We start from the raw sequence: 15,550 nt of genomic DNA, 5'->3' as shown, positions 1-15,550 counted from the left end.
CTCAACCAGGAGCTTTCGGGCTCATCAGCCGTCAGTGCTCTACTGTCCCTTGCGCCATCATTCTCCACACAATGTCGGAAGAACGCCTACTTCTGCAATGAAGAGATATCATTGCGCCTGTTGAGATACTCAACCACTTTTCAAAGCGGATTGAGCCAAGTGGAAAAATGAATTGCGAGCTTGTGCATGGGGCCATCCCCACGAAAGATTTACTGCCCGTCTGGCTTCCTCCCTTTCGTTGCGGCTTTGCAATGGTGACATATGAACGATGCAGCCGGCGAAGCGATGTAGCCTTTCCTTATGTGATGGGCTTATTTACAAGCGTCCTGGGGTTCCCGTGAATTACCGTTGCATATATTGCAGGTGAACGAACCGAGCCAGAGCATCCCAGATCCTTCAGCCCCTCGAACCTTTTTGGTCCCAATGAATATGAGTATGGAAATGGGGAGAAGACTAGAAGTCGGACTGGAACTAGTCAACCTGGCAAAACTCTCAGAAATTCTCATGGCGAGGAGAAGGGATCGGATGTAAATGATGTGCCCCAGGCGAACGACACTACAGAGGCTAAAGCGGCATGCAAGCAACTTTACGCCTATCGCTGGAGCTGCGGATGCTGAACCTGGAGCATGTAAGCCAAAATTAGAAAAGTTAAATATGACTGTGAGAACGCTTTCCTTTGTTTGATCTGCTAGTTACTACTAAAAAATAGTTTGGGACCCGGAGATGGCTATGTTCAGGAAGATTGCTTCTAAGATTTTGGGCACTACTGTTGTAATCACCGTCATTGTCATGTGGTTATGTGTTTCCGTCTATTGGGGTTCTTGTTAGTTCGGAAACTATGCTTGATGGACATCATCTGACTTACGAGTGTAGTGTGGAAATACAACAGATACACCGACAAGTTGACCGTCAAAGTGATCGATTGAGATGGCGGTGAAACCGGCCAGACCTCCTTCTCTCGAGATCTCATTTCTCAGACCACCCTCAATTATTTTGCTACATACTCCTCTGAACTTCTCGCCGCTGCTGACGTCGCTCATGATGTAGTTGAGGAAGGAGTGTGGGCATCCATTGTCATCAATGCTGGTGTCTCCAATGCCCTTCTATCTTCTAGGGAAAACGGTAACTCTAGCTAGAGCGGGTCTTCTGTCATCGAGGTTTTCTACGCGCAAGCTAGACCGGAAACTGCTCTCAACACCTATCTCATTCCTTGCATCCAGGAAGCTTTGAGTCAGCTTTTTTTTCGAGTACAATACCCAGAGCGCCGCTACCTACCTCCAAGACAACGCCAATAATGTCACACTGTCAGGCTCGTCTCTCAGACGCCCTCGACGATCACCAACCCTGTGTTGTGGTATTCGATGAATAACCTTAGGCCTTACGACCAGCCTGTAGCTCAAGCGGCTATTGCCATCGTTGGTCTTATGTAGTACATGCTCATCTTCTCCTTCATCATGACTATGACCAACAATGCTGTTCGTGAAATCATCGCCTCCTTTCTCGCCACTCGAGCTTACATCATCTACCGACTTGTCTCTCCTATCTGTCTATACCTCCCTGCCTCTTTCTTCTTCTGCATGGTCAACTTACCCTCTTTCAAAGTCCACTTTGGCGCGCACTTTACTTATGCGGGCGGTTTGTTCCTTAGGTGGTTCGCTCTTTTCTTGGGCATGGCCGCGATTGGTCTCGCTACCGAGTCTGCAATTATCGTGCTCGGTCCCAAGTTATGATTTTCTTCCCTCCGCCAATTATTATCGTGAATATGTCTGTCGTCAGCTTGCCTCTCGAGTTGCAGCCTTGGATTTACCGATACGGTGTCGCCATGCCCTTTTACAACTGTAATCGTATTATTCGAACAGCAAGTCTCACCTTTCCTTTATTTTAATATTTCTTGTGATTCAAATGCGGACTCTCCCTCCTCTTATAGATCATATTTGACACCAAGAACCAAATCGGCCAAAACATGGGTATCCTTCTCGCCTGGCTCGTCGTGGACTTCATTACCATATCGCTTGGTACATGGCTCTTTCGAAGAAAAAGCGTTAATCAGCATAAAAAAGAAATTGGTGAGAACGAGATGGACAGCGCAGGTGAGGCTGATCCCATCGGTTGATTGGGAGTTCGGTCTCAATCGTGTTGTTACGACCAGGGCTTGATGGTAGTTAGCTCTATTTGTTGGGTATCTCTACTATATCTAGGACATCTATATTCCTTCGTATCATCTATATTCCTTCGTATCATCTATTAGCTTGGAGCCACTCCATGAAAGAAACGCTTTATGTCATACGTGGAGACCATCATACTTGAGAAACATCAATAAAACTAACAGCGATGCGGCATGAGTGCGTCGCCGACGGCGGCAGACGGCACCGACAAACGATTCCAGACAAATAAATAAACGCAGTTACTGTTATTTCGGGCTTGTCGGCTTTGAATGGGCGCGATTTTGATGGGGACGACGGCATCGCGCGGGGGGTGGAGGTGGAGGTGCAAGTTACGTAAGTGTGATGTATACGCGTGGGGAATGATTTTGCCGGAGAGGTGTCCGCGCTGGCTTCCCCAAAAGACAGGAGGAATTCAGGTTACGTACCCTTCAGCTTCATTTAACTCCTTGATCCAACATTTCTCATCCTCATTCACACGTTTCCTCCCCAACGTCCCCGTATTTCTCTCCTTCTTTCTTCTCTCATAGCAGTGCTACTCGGCAACGCCCGGAAGTGACGGCTTCACGACCTATACCCAGTCTTCATATTCTCAAATCAAATCCAACAGGCGAATCTCGTCAACCATGTCTTCGGCTACCCCCAACGGGAGCGCCGTGAATGGTCAATCAGACATATACGACCATTCCAAAGTTGCCCAATTTATCGGTAAGTTCAGGCGGCATGGATCCAAGGTTTTCTCAGACAGGCAGCCATTGCCTCGCATCGACCGATCGATCTAAGCTCCTACGGAGGATCAACAAGGTATTGCGGTTGCCATGCGGACTCGGGAGAGCCCTATGGTGTATACGTTAACCTTCTAGAGTTGATCTCTGCTTCTTGCTCTATACATGGATCGTTGATTGTTGACCCCTGGCGGTGACGGCGGAATTGACAGAAAGAGCGAAGTTGCTAACGCCGGCATTTACAGGCGCCAACTCTGTCGAGTCCGCACCTTCTGGCCGGGTGACCGACTTCGTCAAGGCTCACAACGGTCACACTGTTATCACTAAGGTTAGTTTCAGCTTTTTATTGACACAGCGGCAGCCTCTAACCGTCCTATAGGTTTTGATCGCCAACAACGGTATTGCCGCTGTTAAGGAAATTAGGTCCATCAGAAAATGGTCTTACGAAACCTTTGGCTCTGATCGTCAAATTGAATTCACTGTCATGGCGACTCCGGAAGATTTGCGAATCAACGCCGAATATATCCGCATGGCGGACCGATACGTTGAGGTCCCAGGTGGAAGCAACAACAACAACTATGCCAACGTTGATTTCATTGTAGATGTTGCGGAGCGAGCCGGTGTCCATGCCGTCTGGGCTGGTTGGTGAGTTATTTTGTCAGTTCATGCACATAGACATTAACCATTGCAGGGGTCACGCTTCTGAAAACCCTCGGCTTCCTGAAACTCTCGCCAAATCGAAGATCATCTTTATCGGTCCTCCTGGATCTGCTATGCGATCCCTCGGTGACAAGATTTCATCTACCATTGTTGCTCAGCACGCGAAAGTTCCCTGTATGCCATGGTCCGGTACCGGCATTTCCGACACAATACTTTCCCCCCAAGGCTTCGTGACGGTTCCTGACAAGGCGTACGACGATGCTTGCGTCCACAGCTGGGAGGAGGGTCTTGAGAGGGCTGAGAAGATTGGATTCCCGATCATGATCAAGGCTAGTGAGGGCGGTGGTGGTAAGGGCATCAGAAAGGTTGAGGATGGAGAGAAGTTCAAGAATTCGTTCCAGGCTGTTGCCGGCGAAGTACCTGGTGAGTATAATCAAGTGTTCAAACGTTGTAGATGCTCATGATCGATTATTTAGGATCACCGATCTTCATTATGAAGCTTGCCGGATCAGCTCGTCACTTGGAAGTCCAACTTATCGCCGACCAATACGGTAATGCCATCTCCCTTTTCGGTCGAGACTGTTCCGTTCAGCGTCGACACCAAAAGATCATCGAAGAAGCGCCTGTCACTATTGCCAAGCCGGAGACATTTGAAGAGATGGAGAAGGCTGCAGTTCGACTCGCCAAATTGGTCGGCTACGTCTCTGCTGGTACGGTCGAGTACCTTTACTCCCACTCTGATGATAGTTTCTACTTCCTCGAGTTGAACCCTCGTCTTCAAGTGGAGCACCCTACCACTGAGATGGTCAGTGGCTGTAACATCCCAGCCGTTCAACTCCAAATTGCGATGGGTATCCCTCTACACCGAATCCGAGACATCCGTACTCTTTACGGTATGGACCCTCACGGCATCACAGAAATTGATTTCGATGGTAGTAAGCCTGAATCCGTCAACACTCAGCGTAAGCCTACTCCTAAGGGCCATGTCATTGCTTGTCGTATCACTGGTGAAAACCCCGACGCTGGGTTCAAGCCCTCTTCCGGTAACCTTACCGAGCTCAACTTCCGTTCCAACTCTAACGTCTGGGGTTACTTTTCCGTGTCCTCTGCTGGTGGTCTCCATGAATATGCGGACTCTCAATTCGGGCACATTTTTGCCTACGGCATGGAGCGGAGTGAGGCCCGGAAATCGATGGTCGTCGCGCTCAAGGAGTTGAGCATCCGGGGTGAATTTCGAACGACTGTTGAATACTTGATCAAGTTGTTGGAGAAGCCAGAATTTGAAAACAACACCCTTACCACCCAATGGCTGGATGGCCTTATCGCGGAGGGTATGACGTCTGAACGCCCGGACCCTGTTGTCGCTGTCGTTTGTGGTGCTGTAGTTAAGGCTTATATTGCTTACGAAGCGTCACTTGCTAAGTACAAATCGGTACTTGACAAGGGTCAAGTTCCTCCTAAGGATTCTCTCCAGACGTTCTTCAAGAGTGAATTCATTTATGAGAATGTGCGATATTCATTTGCCATGGCCAAGTCTTCTGCCTACTCTTTCACTCTCTACCTCAACGGCGGTCGTATCTTTGTTGGGTGCCGAGGTCTCAGCGATGGTGGTCTTCTGATCTCCCTGAGCGGCGCTACTCACACGGTTTACTTCCGAGAAGAAGTGGGCGCCATGGTCCTTTCTGTGGACTCCAAGACCACACTTATTGAAGATGAGCAGGACCCAAGTCAGCTCCGAAGCCCTTCTCCCGGTAAACTTGTACGGTACCTCATTGACTCTGGTGATCATGTCGATGCGGGCGATGCCTATGCGGAGATCGAAGTCATGAAGATGATTATGTCAGTGACTGCCAGCGAGAGCGGTATCGCTCAATTCATGAAGCAACCTGGCCAGACCCTGGCCTCCGGCGAGTTGCTCGGTATCTTGACCCTCGACGATCCTACTAAGGTCAAATTCGCTAAGCCTTTCGAGGGTATTCTTCCAACGTTCGAATTAAAGAACGGTCGATACGGCACAAAGCCTCATCAACGTTTGCGCGAGCATCTTGAAGTTCTCTACGATAACCTTTCCGGCTATGATAACAGTGCCTCTGTCCTTTCTTCGCTTCGCATCGTCGAGACTGCCCTTCGTGACGCCGATCTTCCGTACTCTAACGCCCAGGGCGTCATGTCCACCCTCAGTGGTCGTATCCCTCAAAAGCTCGAGGACGAAATCCGCAGCATTTTGGATTCTTGCCGTGCCGGACGGTTTGAGTTCCCTAGTCGCAAGCTTCAACATACCATCGATGTGTTTGTTGAAGAAAATGTCTTGCCCAAAGAGCGTCCTCAAGTTATTGCAGCCATTTCCCCTCTCAAGGCTCTGATTGATGCCTTCGCTCATGGACTTAAAGTTCACGAGTGGCAGACTTGGGCGGATCTGCTAAGCTTCTTTGCCGATGTTGAAGAGCCTTTCGCCGACACCACCCGTACTCAAGAGAACGTCATTCTCAAGCTTCGAGATGATTGCAAAGACCTTGATCAGGTCGTTAATCTCGTCCTTTCCCACAGTAAGATTGCTTTAAAGACCAAGTTGGTCCTTGCTTTGCTTGATGTTATCAAGTCCGAATCACCTCGTGCCTCCATGACTCCCGAAAGCCGTGTCAATGATGCTCTTAGTCGACTTGCCGCTCTCGACAGTCGACCCACCGCCAAGGTTGCACTCAAGGCCAAGGAGGTGATGATCGTCGGATCTCTCCCGAGTTATGAGGAGAGACTCGGCCAGTTGGAGAAACTTCTCAGTGCTGCTGTCACTACCAGCTATTACGGCCAGCAAGGCTCAGGCCATCGATTGCCTTCGGCTGATGTTCTCAAGGAGGTCACCGACTCTCGTTACACCGTCTTCGATGTGCTCACCACTTTCTTCGATCATGATGATCCTTGGGTTGCCCTTGCTGCCCTTGAAGTGTACGTCCGACGAGCATATCGGGTGTACAACGTCTTGCACCTTGACTACGAAGCAGGTGAAAAAGGTGGTGAGCCTCATATCATCACCTGGCGATTCAAGCTCGGCGGTCATCAAAGCGAGCCCGCCACGCCTCGCGTTGACTCTACCAAGGACTTTACCCGTATCGCAAGCATGTCTGACCTCAGCTATGTTGTCACCACCAAGACTGAGCCGGTTCGATTTGGTCTCATGACTTCGTACAATGATTTGGCTTCTCTTGAGCAAAGTTTTGCTAAGCTCCTCTCCATATACCCCGCCTTCAGCCATGCTGAACACATCGAAAAATTCGGAAAGGACGCCCGCCATCCTCATGTTATGAATGTCGCCCTACGTTTGTTTAATGGCGAACAGATGTCTGACATTGAGCTCAACGAGCGATTCCACGCGCTTGCAAACCAGTATGCTGCGGAGATTAATGGAAAAGGTATTCGACGAATCAGCTTCGTAATCTGCCGCAAGGACCAATACCCAGCCTATGTGACTCTTCGCGAATCTGTTGAGGGTTATTGGAAGGAGGAAGAAGCTATCAGAGACATCGAACCTGCTCTTGCTTATCAGCTGGAACTCGGACGATTGTCCAACTTCAAGATCACTCCTCAACCTTCTTCTAACCGACAAATTCACGTTTACCATGCTGTTGGCCGTGAGAACACCTCTGATGTTCGCTTCTTTGTGCGAGCGCTTCTTCGACCGGGTCGTTTCCAAGGAAACATGCAGGTCAAGGAGTACCTTATCTCTGAGACAGACCGGCTCGTAGGTGACATCCTTGATACCCTTGAAGTTGTCAGCTCCCAGCACCGACAAGCCGACTGTAACCACATCATGGTTAACTGTGTCTACAACCTCAATGTCACCTTTGACGACATCCAGGAGGCGTTGGCTGGTTTCATTGAGCGTCACGGCAAGAGGCTGTGGAGGTTGCGTGTGACTCAGGCGGAGATCAGAGTGGTTATTGAAGACGAGGAAGGGAACGTTTTGCCCATCCGATCGTTCATTGAGAATGTCTCAGGATTTGTAGTCAAGTATGAGGCTTATCAGGAAATCGATAACGACAAGGGCAAGTCCATCCTTAAATCCATTGGCGAGAACGGTCAATTCCATCTCCAGCCTGTCAACTTCCCTTACTCAACAAAGGAGTCTCTCCAGCCTCGTCGATACCAAGCTCATGTGATCGGCACCACTTATGTCTATGACTTCCCAGATCTTTTCCGACAGGCGACTGACAAAGCGTGGCATAATCTCCAGACATATCTGCCCAACATCAAGATTCCATCAGATTTGCTTACTGCTACCGAATTGATCTTTGACGAGCATGGTGAGTTGCAGGAAGTGAATCGTGCTCCTGGTCTCAACACCTGCGGTATGGTCGCCTGGGTGTACACCCTCAAGACACCCGAGTATCCCCAAGGCCGTCGGGTCGTCGTCATCTCTAACGACATCACCTATCAGATTGGTTCTTTCGGTCCAATTGAAGATGAATTCTTCTACAAGGCGACCCAGTATGCCCGTAAACACGGTCTTCCTCGAATTTACCTTTCCGCAAATTCTGGTGCCCGTATTGGCCTGGCTGAGGAGGTCATGGCTCTTTTCGATGTTGCGTGGCGTGAAGCTGGCAAGCCTGAAAAAGGTTTTGACTATCTCTACCTCACACCCGCCAACCTTGATAAGCTTAATGACATGGGACCCGGCAGTGTGATCACTGACGAAATTGAGGTCGATGGAGAGAGGAGGCATAAGATTGTGTCCGTTATCGGTCTCAAAGACGGTTTGGGTGTCGAATGTTTACGAGGCTCCGGTTTGATTGCGGGTGAAACCTCCAGGGCATACGATGACATCTTTACTATTTCTATGGTAACTGCACGATCGGTTGGTATTGGTGCCTACCTTGTCAGATTGGGACAGCGTGTTGTTCAAGTAGAAGGTCAACCGATTATCTTAACTGGTGCTCAAGCTATCAACAAAGTTTTGGGTAAGGAGGTGTACACGAGTAACATCCAGTTGGGTGGTCCTCAGGTGAGCCCAATGAAGCAGTCGAGAATAAGTCAGCTAATCTATTGCCCCAGATCATGTACAAAAACGGTATCTCTCACTTGACTGCGGGCAGCGACCTGGATGGTGCTCTACAAATCATCAACTATTTGATGTTCATTCCCGGTAGGTTGGACAAATTGACTGTTCATGAGTCGTGACTGATTTACAATAGAACAACGTGGTCGAGCTATCCCTATCCTGCCTACTGGTGACCATTGGGACCGAGCCGTTGAGTGGAAGCCCACCAAGGCCGCTTACGACCCTCGAAACTTCTTGTCTGGTTGCAGTGAGGACATTGATGGTGTGCAGAGCTGGAAATCTGGTATCTTAGATAACGGTAGTTTCTTTGAGACGATGGGTGAGTGATAGTTGTTTTTCTCATCTTGCGATGACAAAGTTGACACAATCACATAGGCGGCTGGGCTCAAACCATTGTGACTGGTCGAGGAAGAATCAGTGGTATACCCGTGGCAGTCATTGCCGCTGAGACTCGATCCATCGAGCGCGTCGACCCTGCCGACCCCGCGAATGAGAACTCTCAAGAAAGTCGCGTGTCCCTTGCTGGTACCGTTTGGTTCCCCGACAGCTCCAGAAAGACTGCTACTGCCATCGAAGATGCCAACCGAGAGGGCCTCCCACTTGTTATCTTTGCCAACTTCCGAGGTTTCTCCGGCGGTATGTCCGACATGGCGCAAGCCATTCTCAAGGAGGGTGCAAAGATCGTCGACGGCCTCAGTAGCTACAAGCACCCTGTCATTGTCTATCTCGTACCCAATGGGGAATTGCGAGGTGGTGCGTGGGTAGTCTTGGACCCATCCATCAACCCTGAACACATGACCATGTTTGTCGACAATGAGTCTAGGGGTGGTGTCTTGGAACCTGAGGGTATCGTGGAGGGTAAGTTCCACTACCGTCTAGCATAATATGCATGGCAAAGCTAATCAATCACCTCACACAGTTAAATATCGTAAGCCAAAGGTCCAGGCTACCATGGCACGATTGGATGAGGAGTACGCCCGACTCAAGAAGGAAGTTGAGAACCCCAACGCTTCTCCCGAAGAGAAGACTGCGGCGACAGCTAAGCTTGAAGCTCGTGAGAAACATCTCGGCCCCGCTTACCAATCCATCGCTCTTGAGTTTGCCGATCTCCGTTAGTATCCAAATATCTCGTGTTGTGCGATGAATCGCTGACGTAGCTTTAGACGATCGAAGTGGTCGAATGAAGGCCAAAGCCGACTGTATTCCCTGTGACTGGGAGAACTCTCGTCGTGCGATCTACTGGTCTTTGAGAAGAAAGTTAAGCGAGACTGTGAGTTGAAGTTATATCTGATGTAAAGCCGACTAACAAGGATGTCATCTGTAGCGTATTCTCAAGAAACTTGAAAACGCCAACCCTCGTCTTACTTATCCTGAGCGAAAAGAGCTTCTCCAGCAGTTCATTCCCATCGAGCTTTCCAGCGACAGCGAGGTGGCTGCGTACATCGAAAAATCTGGAGAAGCTATTGAGTCATTCATCCAGGGTGTGCGCGACGAGTGGTGTTCCGACACTTTGGTTTCCTGGGCGTAAGTCTTACTATGCCTCTAATTTCTGTCTCGCACTAACGATAATTATAGCGGAACCAACCAGGAGGGAGTCATGTCTGGTTTCAAGAGAATCTTAGAAGGTCTCTCAGCGGAGCAGAAGGCACAGGTGCTTGCCGAACTTGGGGTGCAAGGTCAAGCTTAAAGGGTGAATTTGGGCTGCGGCTGGAAGAGCGCTTAAGAATGGTGGTATTTCTCATCGCATTGTATATGTACCATTGGGTTTCCGCATCCCTTACGACTGTTTGGTTTCATTATTATTTCTCTATAGATAAATGCAGGATTCATGTCGGACGACTGATGGTAGCATTATTACCAGCTATTAATCACTTCGCATCACATTATTAGATTGGTAATAGGTTCCCCGCGCCTCTCATAGCCATTTGACCTCCGAGTCTCAAAGTAGTCATACCGCCTGGGAAATAAGCTATCACATATGACAACAGGGCAACGACCTGTATGATTGAGGCCAGAAGTGTGCCGATAGTGGATCTGATACCGATGGCGAAGAAGAGGGTGAGGCCTAGAGAGCCAAAATAACAAAGAGAGAAGGGAATTCGTTCTGGAGAAAGGATATGCTTGAAATCTACGGGCAAAAATGTTAGAAATCAGGGTGCCTAGCAAGGAAGCAACATACGGTTCCAAGGACCATGTAAGATGGCGAATCCAAGCATAAACAAACAGCTGCCAAGGGTAAAGGCGAGCGCAAACTTCCGTGGTTTAATGGCAACTATTGATTGTCAACAAACACGTTTATGACGACAAAGTATTCTCTTTGAAGCTGTGACAACATACGAATGGGCAGGAAAAGGAATGCGATACCAAAACATGCTATTCCACCAGCACAACAAGCCAGAAATCCAATGAATCTGGATTTAGAATACATATAGAATCAGTCTCCTGCTTCGAGCTTGTTTGAAAGCCAGAAGGAGCACGAAGGAAGCACGCACCTTTCCCATCTCTGACGATTGTGTCAGCGCTTTAGCCTCCAGAAACGTCACATGGTGTGTCCAGGTACTCACACTTAAAGCGAAATAAGCCTCTTCCTCCTGACTATTGCCTTCATTCCGGAGGGGTATATACCCCGACATACTATTCCATGCTCGAGAAAAAGGATTTGAGGCCGAGGGCGGGGGAGCAGGCTGAGAGTCGTCTTGAACTGAGTTGGCCCATCTGAATGAGGACAGTTGAGAGCGAAAGCTGCGCTGAGCGCTGTCAGACATGCTTTATCTGCCTGGGGTAATTATGGATGCTGGAAAGGGGGCAGAAGGAGATGGAAGGGGCAAACCATGGACACACTACGTAATAGCCAGCGGCATCGGTGAAACCTAGGCTCCCGAGTGTCTCGTCGGAGACCGGTCGATGTCCGTCGAGGGGCTTGTGTCCAGCCTAGCTCACACCACTTCAAAAACTAATAAGTGCTGTACGTAGTGTGATAATTCACTCGAGCCGTTGATAGCCTGTATTATTGTGGTTTCTGTGCTCTATCCCGCTGCGAAGCACAATAAGCCGGATACTGCTCCGCCAGAATCAGAAGCGGGCACTTTCCAGCCAATTACTCTTCTTCTACTTCCTCCGTTCTAACGCGTTAACAACACAACATGAGCGTACGCCGGCCTTAAAGTGTCTTGCACTCAATCCAAAGAAGTTTAGCACATGAAGTAGATCACCAGGTAGTAAGACATAACTTCAAAAAGAAGTGGGGTATGAAATATTCGTGGAGGGAAACGAGGGGATAATTATTTATCCCGATATTTTACTATTTCTAGTGGGTGTCTAAAATATATAAAAAAATTCTCCAGCAGGGAGTTGAACCCTGGTCTACCGCGTCCACCGAAGAAAACGACTTCAAATGAGAAGCGGTTATACTAACCGTTATACTACTGAAGAGTAACATACAAAGGGTGTCTTGGGTTATCTTATTATTTGTGATTGCGCAATAAATTTCAGTTGACTTCTGATGAACTCCTGCTTATTTAAACATAATGACAGAAAAGAAGACCGTAGTTCATACCACGAACGTGATGATGCATACAATAGCATGATAAGCGTTGGTACATTACAGAAAATCTATAAACATCTAAGGGGAACCCAGAAATAAACGAAGTCCTTTTCGAACTATCCCGATGTGTGTAGAACCCATCATTGTTTGAATGACAGCTTAGTACTGCTTCCTTTTATTAGTGGAACCTTTCGGTCTCCCTCTACCCCTCTTGACAGGTTCGCCATCAAGAGGTTTTGGCATTTCTCTTCCCTCATTATGCACCTCGATCTTCTTTCCCTTCTTATTCAAAGATCCCTTGGGCCGTCCCCTCGGCCTCTTTTCTGACGAAGGAGTGGGGCGCGACGCTACTGAATTCTCAACCCCGAAACCTTCCTGCACTCTATGTCTGTTCGACCCCTTTGGTGTTCCCTTTCCCTCCCTTTCCCGACTGTCTGGTTCATCTGCCGGGTGAGGAGATTCCGCCAAAGTATCTTCAACAACAGCTTCCTCATCAGGGTTTCCCTCATAACTTCGGTCTGAAGCATCAATTCGCGGTCGTTTGGGTGACCGCTCTTGTTCACCCTCTGGATCGGAGAAACATTCGGCCATCATTTGCGACGCATCTCCTTGAATTTTTTGCTTATGGAGCCCTTCGAGATGATTGGCATTTTTCGCCGAAGGCCAGTATCTTGATGTGGAGGCAGTGCGTTGTTTACATTTGTTTTGTTCATGTGAAGACTGGACAGTGGCCGGAGTAGAAGCGGATACAGGATGTTGGTTCTTGAGCCAAAGGGAGCGAAGAGTAAAATAGTAAGGATGGTCCCTCCCGAGCGTGACTACAAGTGGTATAAATTAGTAGGTGCAGAATGCAGGGCAGGAAGCGACATACCTCGCGTCACTTCGGGAACTTGTTCTTCACGACTCCATTCCGGATCGATTGCATACTTTGATTTATACCACCCTTCTTTCATCCTTTTGACCAACCTAACGCATGGAGAATCAGTCATCGTCCTGTGTCAGCCTCCTTCGGCAAGACCACTCACAGATGCAGACGATTCCGCACAGGATGGACCATCCCGCTTGTCCATTTATCCGTCGCCTCCCACCCATTTGCTGACCTCCGTACCCACCCCTGTACTTCTTTGTCTCTCATCCAAGGCTCTTGCTTCAAAACTTCAAGACAAAGTTCGCGCTCGATGAGCCAACGATCCCCTGTATTGCTACCGAAGATACAAGCACTATACCTCGAGTTGGCTGCAATGAGATTCACGAGATGATTAGTGAGACGGGGTTCAGAATCCCAACTGCTGACTGTCAGTATAAATGTGTATGCGTATCAAGGTTATGAACATACTTAATGCGAATGTCCTTGTTCTGGACGCCCATCGTTTTGAGGACCAAAGATGGTTGGTTTGTGCCTTGCCGTCGCTGTCAACTGTTTGGTTACGCTGTGACCTTCCTATTCTCTACTCTATCAATTCTTCCTAAGCCGAAAAGATTTGATTTTGAGCTATGTGTTGAATTGTAATGGCCACTCTGAAAGGGGGATTTACTTCAGATTTGAAAGCAAAGTAGCTAAGCCACTGTGTAGTTTTTTTTTTTTAAACGCACATATGGCCTCACATTTTTTTTTTCAACAACACAAACAAACCGATCGGGGCGGGCCGCCGTAAATTTTTTATTATTTTTTCATTTTTTATTATCATTTTATTTTTTTTCTGCACTATTTGGTTTACCTAAGCACTCGCTCCTCGTACGTACGGTACGTAGATTAGATAGATGGTGCGGGTGGCTTCTGCCTCGCGCCAATAGAATTCATCAATCCGTTGTCGTGAATGCCCAAAGCTTTTCTTCCTTTTCGTGGCAACTCTCAGCATGCGTAAAAGTGCATAGAAGAGTATCCCACTCGGAGGCAACTGTTCGTCTTCTGTTATCAATATCTGTTTTCACAACCACTATCCGTGTATTGGAGTAATACACGTTTCACGAGTTGTATTAGTGACTTGTTGGTGCCATGCGGCGCCCCAACCAGGTATATGCCATTACATCAATCATCAATGATTTGGATACTTTACTGAACCGATTACAATTCACATGAACTCACGCTACTGTAATCGTCCCAATAAGGAGTAGAGGTGGAAGTCACTTCACCGCCGCCCATGATAAAAGATACCTCGTTGGTGGTGTCGTTCCTTATGGCGTAACGGGCAGCAATGGATTTCTTGCCCGCCCCCTGTTGGGGGTTATTAATTCCGTCTCAACAGGTGACACATCAGAGGCGATATCCCACCATGAGTCGGAACTATTTCCTTAGGTCTCCTCTGGGGCATTCAGAGTTCACATCCGATTGTGAAGAGGTAGAGATGAAAGGCCAGTAAGCGACACTCTCATCGTTGAGCATCCGTTCTCATCTTGTGGTTGAGGCAGTTCTAGAGACAATGAAGCTGACTGGAGAAGCGACGGCGATAATGAACTCAAAACCAGCGGTCTGCGACGCTTTTGTTGCTTTTGCTGGCCCAGCTAGCTCTATACCGCATGTACAGTTGAACAGTGCACCTGTCAATAAGGCCGATCATAAATTGACTATCGATGCGGTTAGCAAGTGGCAGACATGACTTGACCCAAGCAAATACATATTCAGAAATGTCGGCAGGACTGTCTGCTTTCAAGTCAAGGCACGGGAATCCCCTCGAGCGATGAAGAGACTGCCCCTGAACCTGGAAGAGTAAGAGCGTCTGCGGAGGCCATGGCTGCCATTAAGGCCCACACCAGAGACCGACCCATGATTACTGGTAGAAGAGTGACAGTAGCTGGGAAGGGCGGGGGGACTAGTGAAACAAAAGTCGGGAGAGTGCATTTCAACAAAATACAGCTGGCATGTATTCATCGACACTAGCAGCTGGCAGCTATGAGTGGAGGGAGATCAGGGTAATCGATCGCCACTGGCTAGGCAATCCTTCTTACAAGAGTAACGATTTCACAATACCAGCCACCCAACTACTTGCTCCTTTCATCTTCATCACGCTTTTATCAGCAGCTACAGAAAGGAAGGAGGAAAGAGAACGCCCGTACGTCCTCTGGATAATCATTCGGACATAATCGCGTCTACGTCTACCAGTGAATCGCCCAAGCGTCGCAAATTCCGTCAATAAGGAGGCGGGATGCATGTATCCAAAACATCTTGAAGGCTCCAGGGAGCACCGAGATGCCGGGTGAAATTGCCGAGAGCGGAGGGTGGAGACCGGGGTTGGAGGTTGGAAGGATGCATATGTATGTATGGTACAGAAGAAGGGGGTGCAACATGATAAGACCTCTACACACTTCAGATCTATCGCTACCATCGAAGTTGTCAACATTTCTACTCCAGATCCGAACATTTCCACCACAACCACTTACCATCATCCTCATATAAGCAAGCTGCACG

The 15,550-nt window shown here is 48.5% G+C and overlaps 5 protein-coding genes across 5 annotated transcripts in view; 2 read left to right on the top strand and 3 right to left on the bottom strand.

Moving 5' to 3' along the window:
- Window positions 1–729: 729 nt before the first annotated feature.
- On the top strand, window positions 730–1,136 carry CNBF2530 (hypothetical protein; the record flags this gene model as incomplete). Its single annotated transcript, XM_769731.1, has 3 exons — window positions 730–823; window positions 874–914; window positions 948–1,136. The coding sequence occupies 3 exons, from the start codon at window positions 730–732 to the stop codon at window positions 1,134–1,136; spliced, it is 324 nt and encodes a 107-aa protein (XP_774824.1).
- Window positions 1,137–2,788: 1,652 nt separating this feature from the next.
- On the top strand, window positions 2,789–10,287 carry CNBF2520 (hypothetical protein; the record flags this gene model as incomplete). The annotated part of the gene is made up of 12 exons (XM_769730.1): window positions 2,789–2,870; window positions 3,133–3,215; window positions 3,267–3,532; window positions 3,579–3,970; window positions 4,024–8,543; window positions 8,594–8,684; window positions 8,734–8,919; window positions 8,976–9,458; window positions 9,520–9,711; window positions 9,764–9,870; window positions 9,925–10,124; window positions 10,176–10,287. 12 exons carry the CDS (start codon window positions 2,789–2,791, stop codon window positions 10,285–10,287), a joined length of 6,714 nt encoding a protein of 2,237 aa, XP_774823.1.
- Window positions 10,288–10,478: 191 nt separating this feature from the next.
- On the bottom strand, window positions 10,479–11,233 carry CNBF2510 (hypothetical protein; the record flags this gene model as incomplete). Its single annotated transcript, XM_769729.1, has 4 exons — window positions 10,479–10,728; window positions 10,780–10,852; window positions 10,903–11,011; window positions 11,078–11,233. The coding sequence occupies 4 exons, from the start codon at window positions 11,231–11,233 to the stop codon at window positions 10,479–10,481; spliced, it is 588 nt and encodes a 195-aa protein (XP_774822.1).
- Window positions 11,234–12,303: 1,070 nt separating this feature from the next.
- Window positions 12,304–13,512, bottom strand: CNBF2500 (hypothetical protein; the record flags this gene model as incomplete). The annotated part of the gene is made up of 4 exons (XM_769728.1): window positions 12,304–12,962; window positions 13,016–13,110; window positions 13,170–13,430; window positions 13,481–13,512. 4 exons carry the CDS (start codon window positions 13,510–13,512, stop codon window positions 12,304–12,306), a joined length of 1,047 nt encoding a protein of 348 aa, XP_774821.1.
- Window positions 13,513–15,454: 1,942 nt separating this feature from the next.
- Window positions 15,455–15,550, bottom strand: part of CNBF2490 (hypothetical protein) — a gene marked incomplete at both ends in the record, with an annotated part of 890 nt that continues 794 nt past the window's right edge. The window contains 2 exons of the mRNA XM_769727.1: window positions 15,455–15,460; window positions 15,523–15,543. Of these exons, the coding sequence (XP_774820.1) occupies window positions 15,455–15,460; window positions 15,523–15,543 (27 nt within the window). The remainder of the gene's footprint in view (window positions 15,461–15,522; window positions 15,544–15,550) is intronic.

This window comes from Cryptococcus neoformans, chromosome 6 (assembly GCF_000149385.1).
Source record: "Cryptococcus neoformans var. neoformans B-3501A chromosome 6, whole genome shotgun sequence".
Classification (NCBI taxonomy): Eukaryota; Fungi; Basidiomycota; class Tremellomycetes; order Tremellales; family Cryptococcaceae; genus Cryptococcus; species Cryptococcus deneoformans.
The sequence above is the reverse complement of the archived record's forward strand: the minus strand, read 5'-3'. Positions and strand labels throughout refer to the sequence as shown.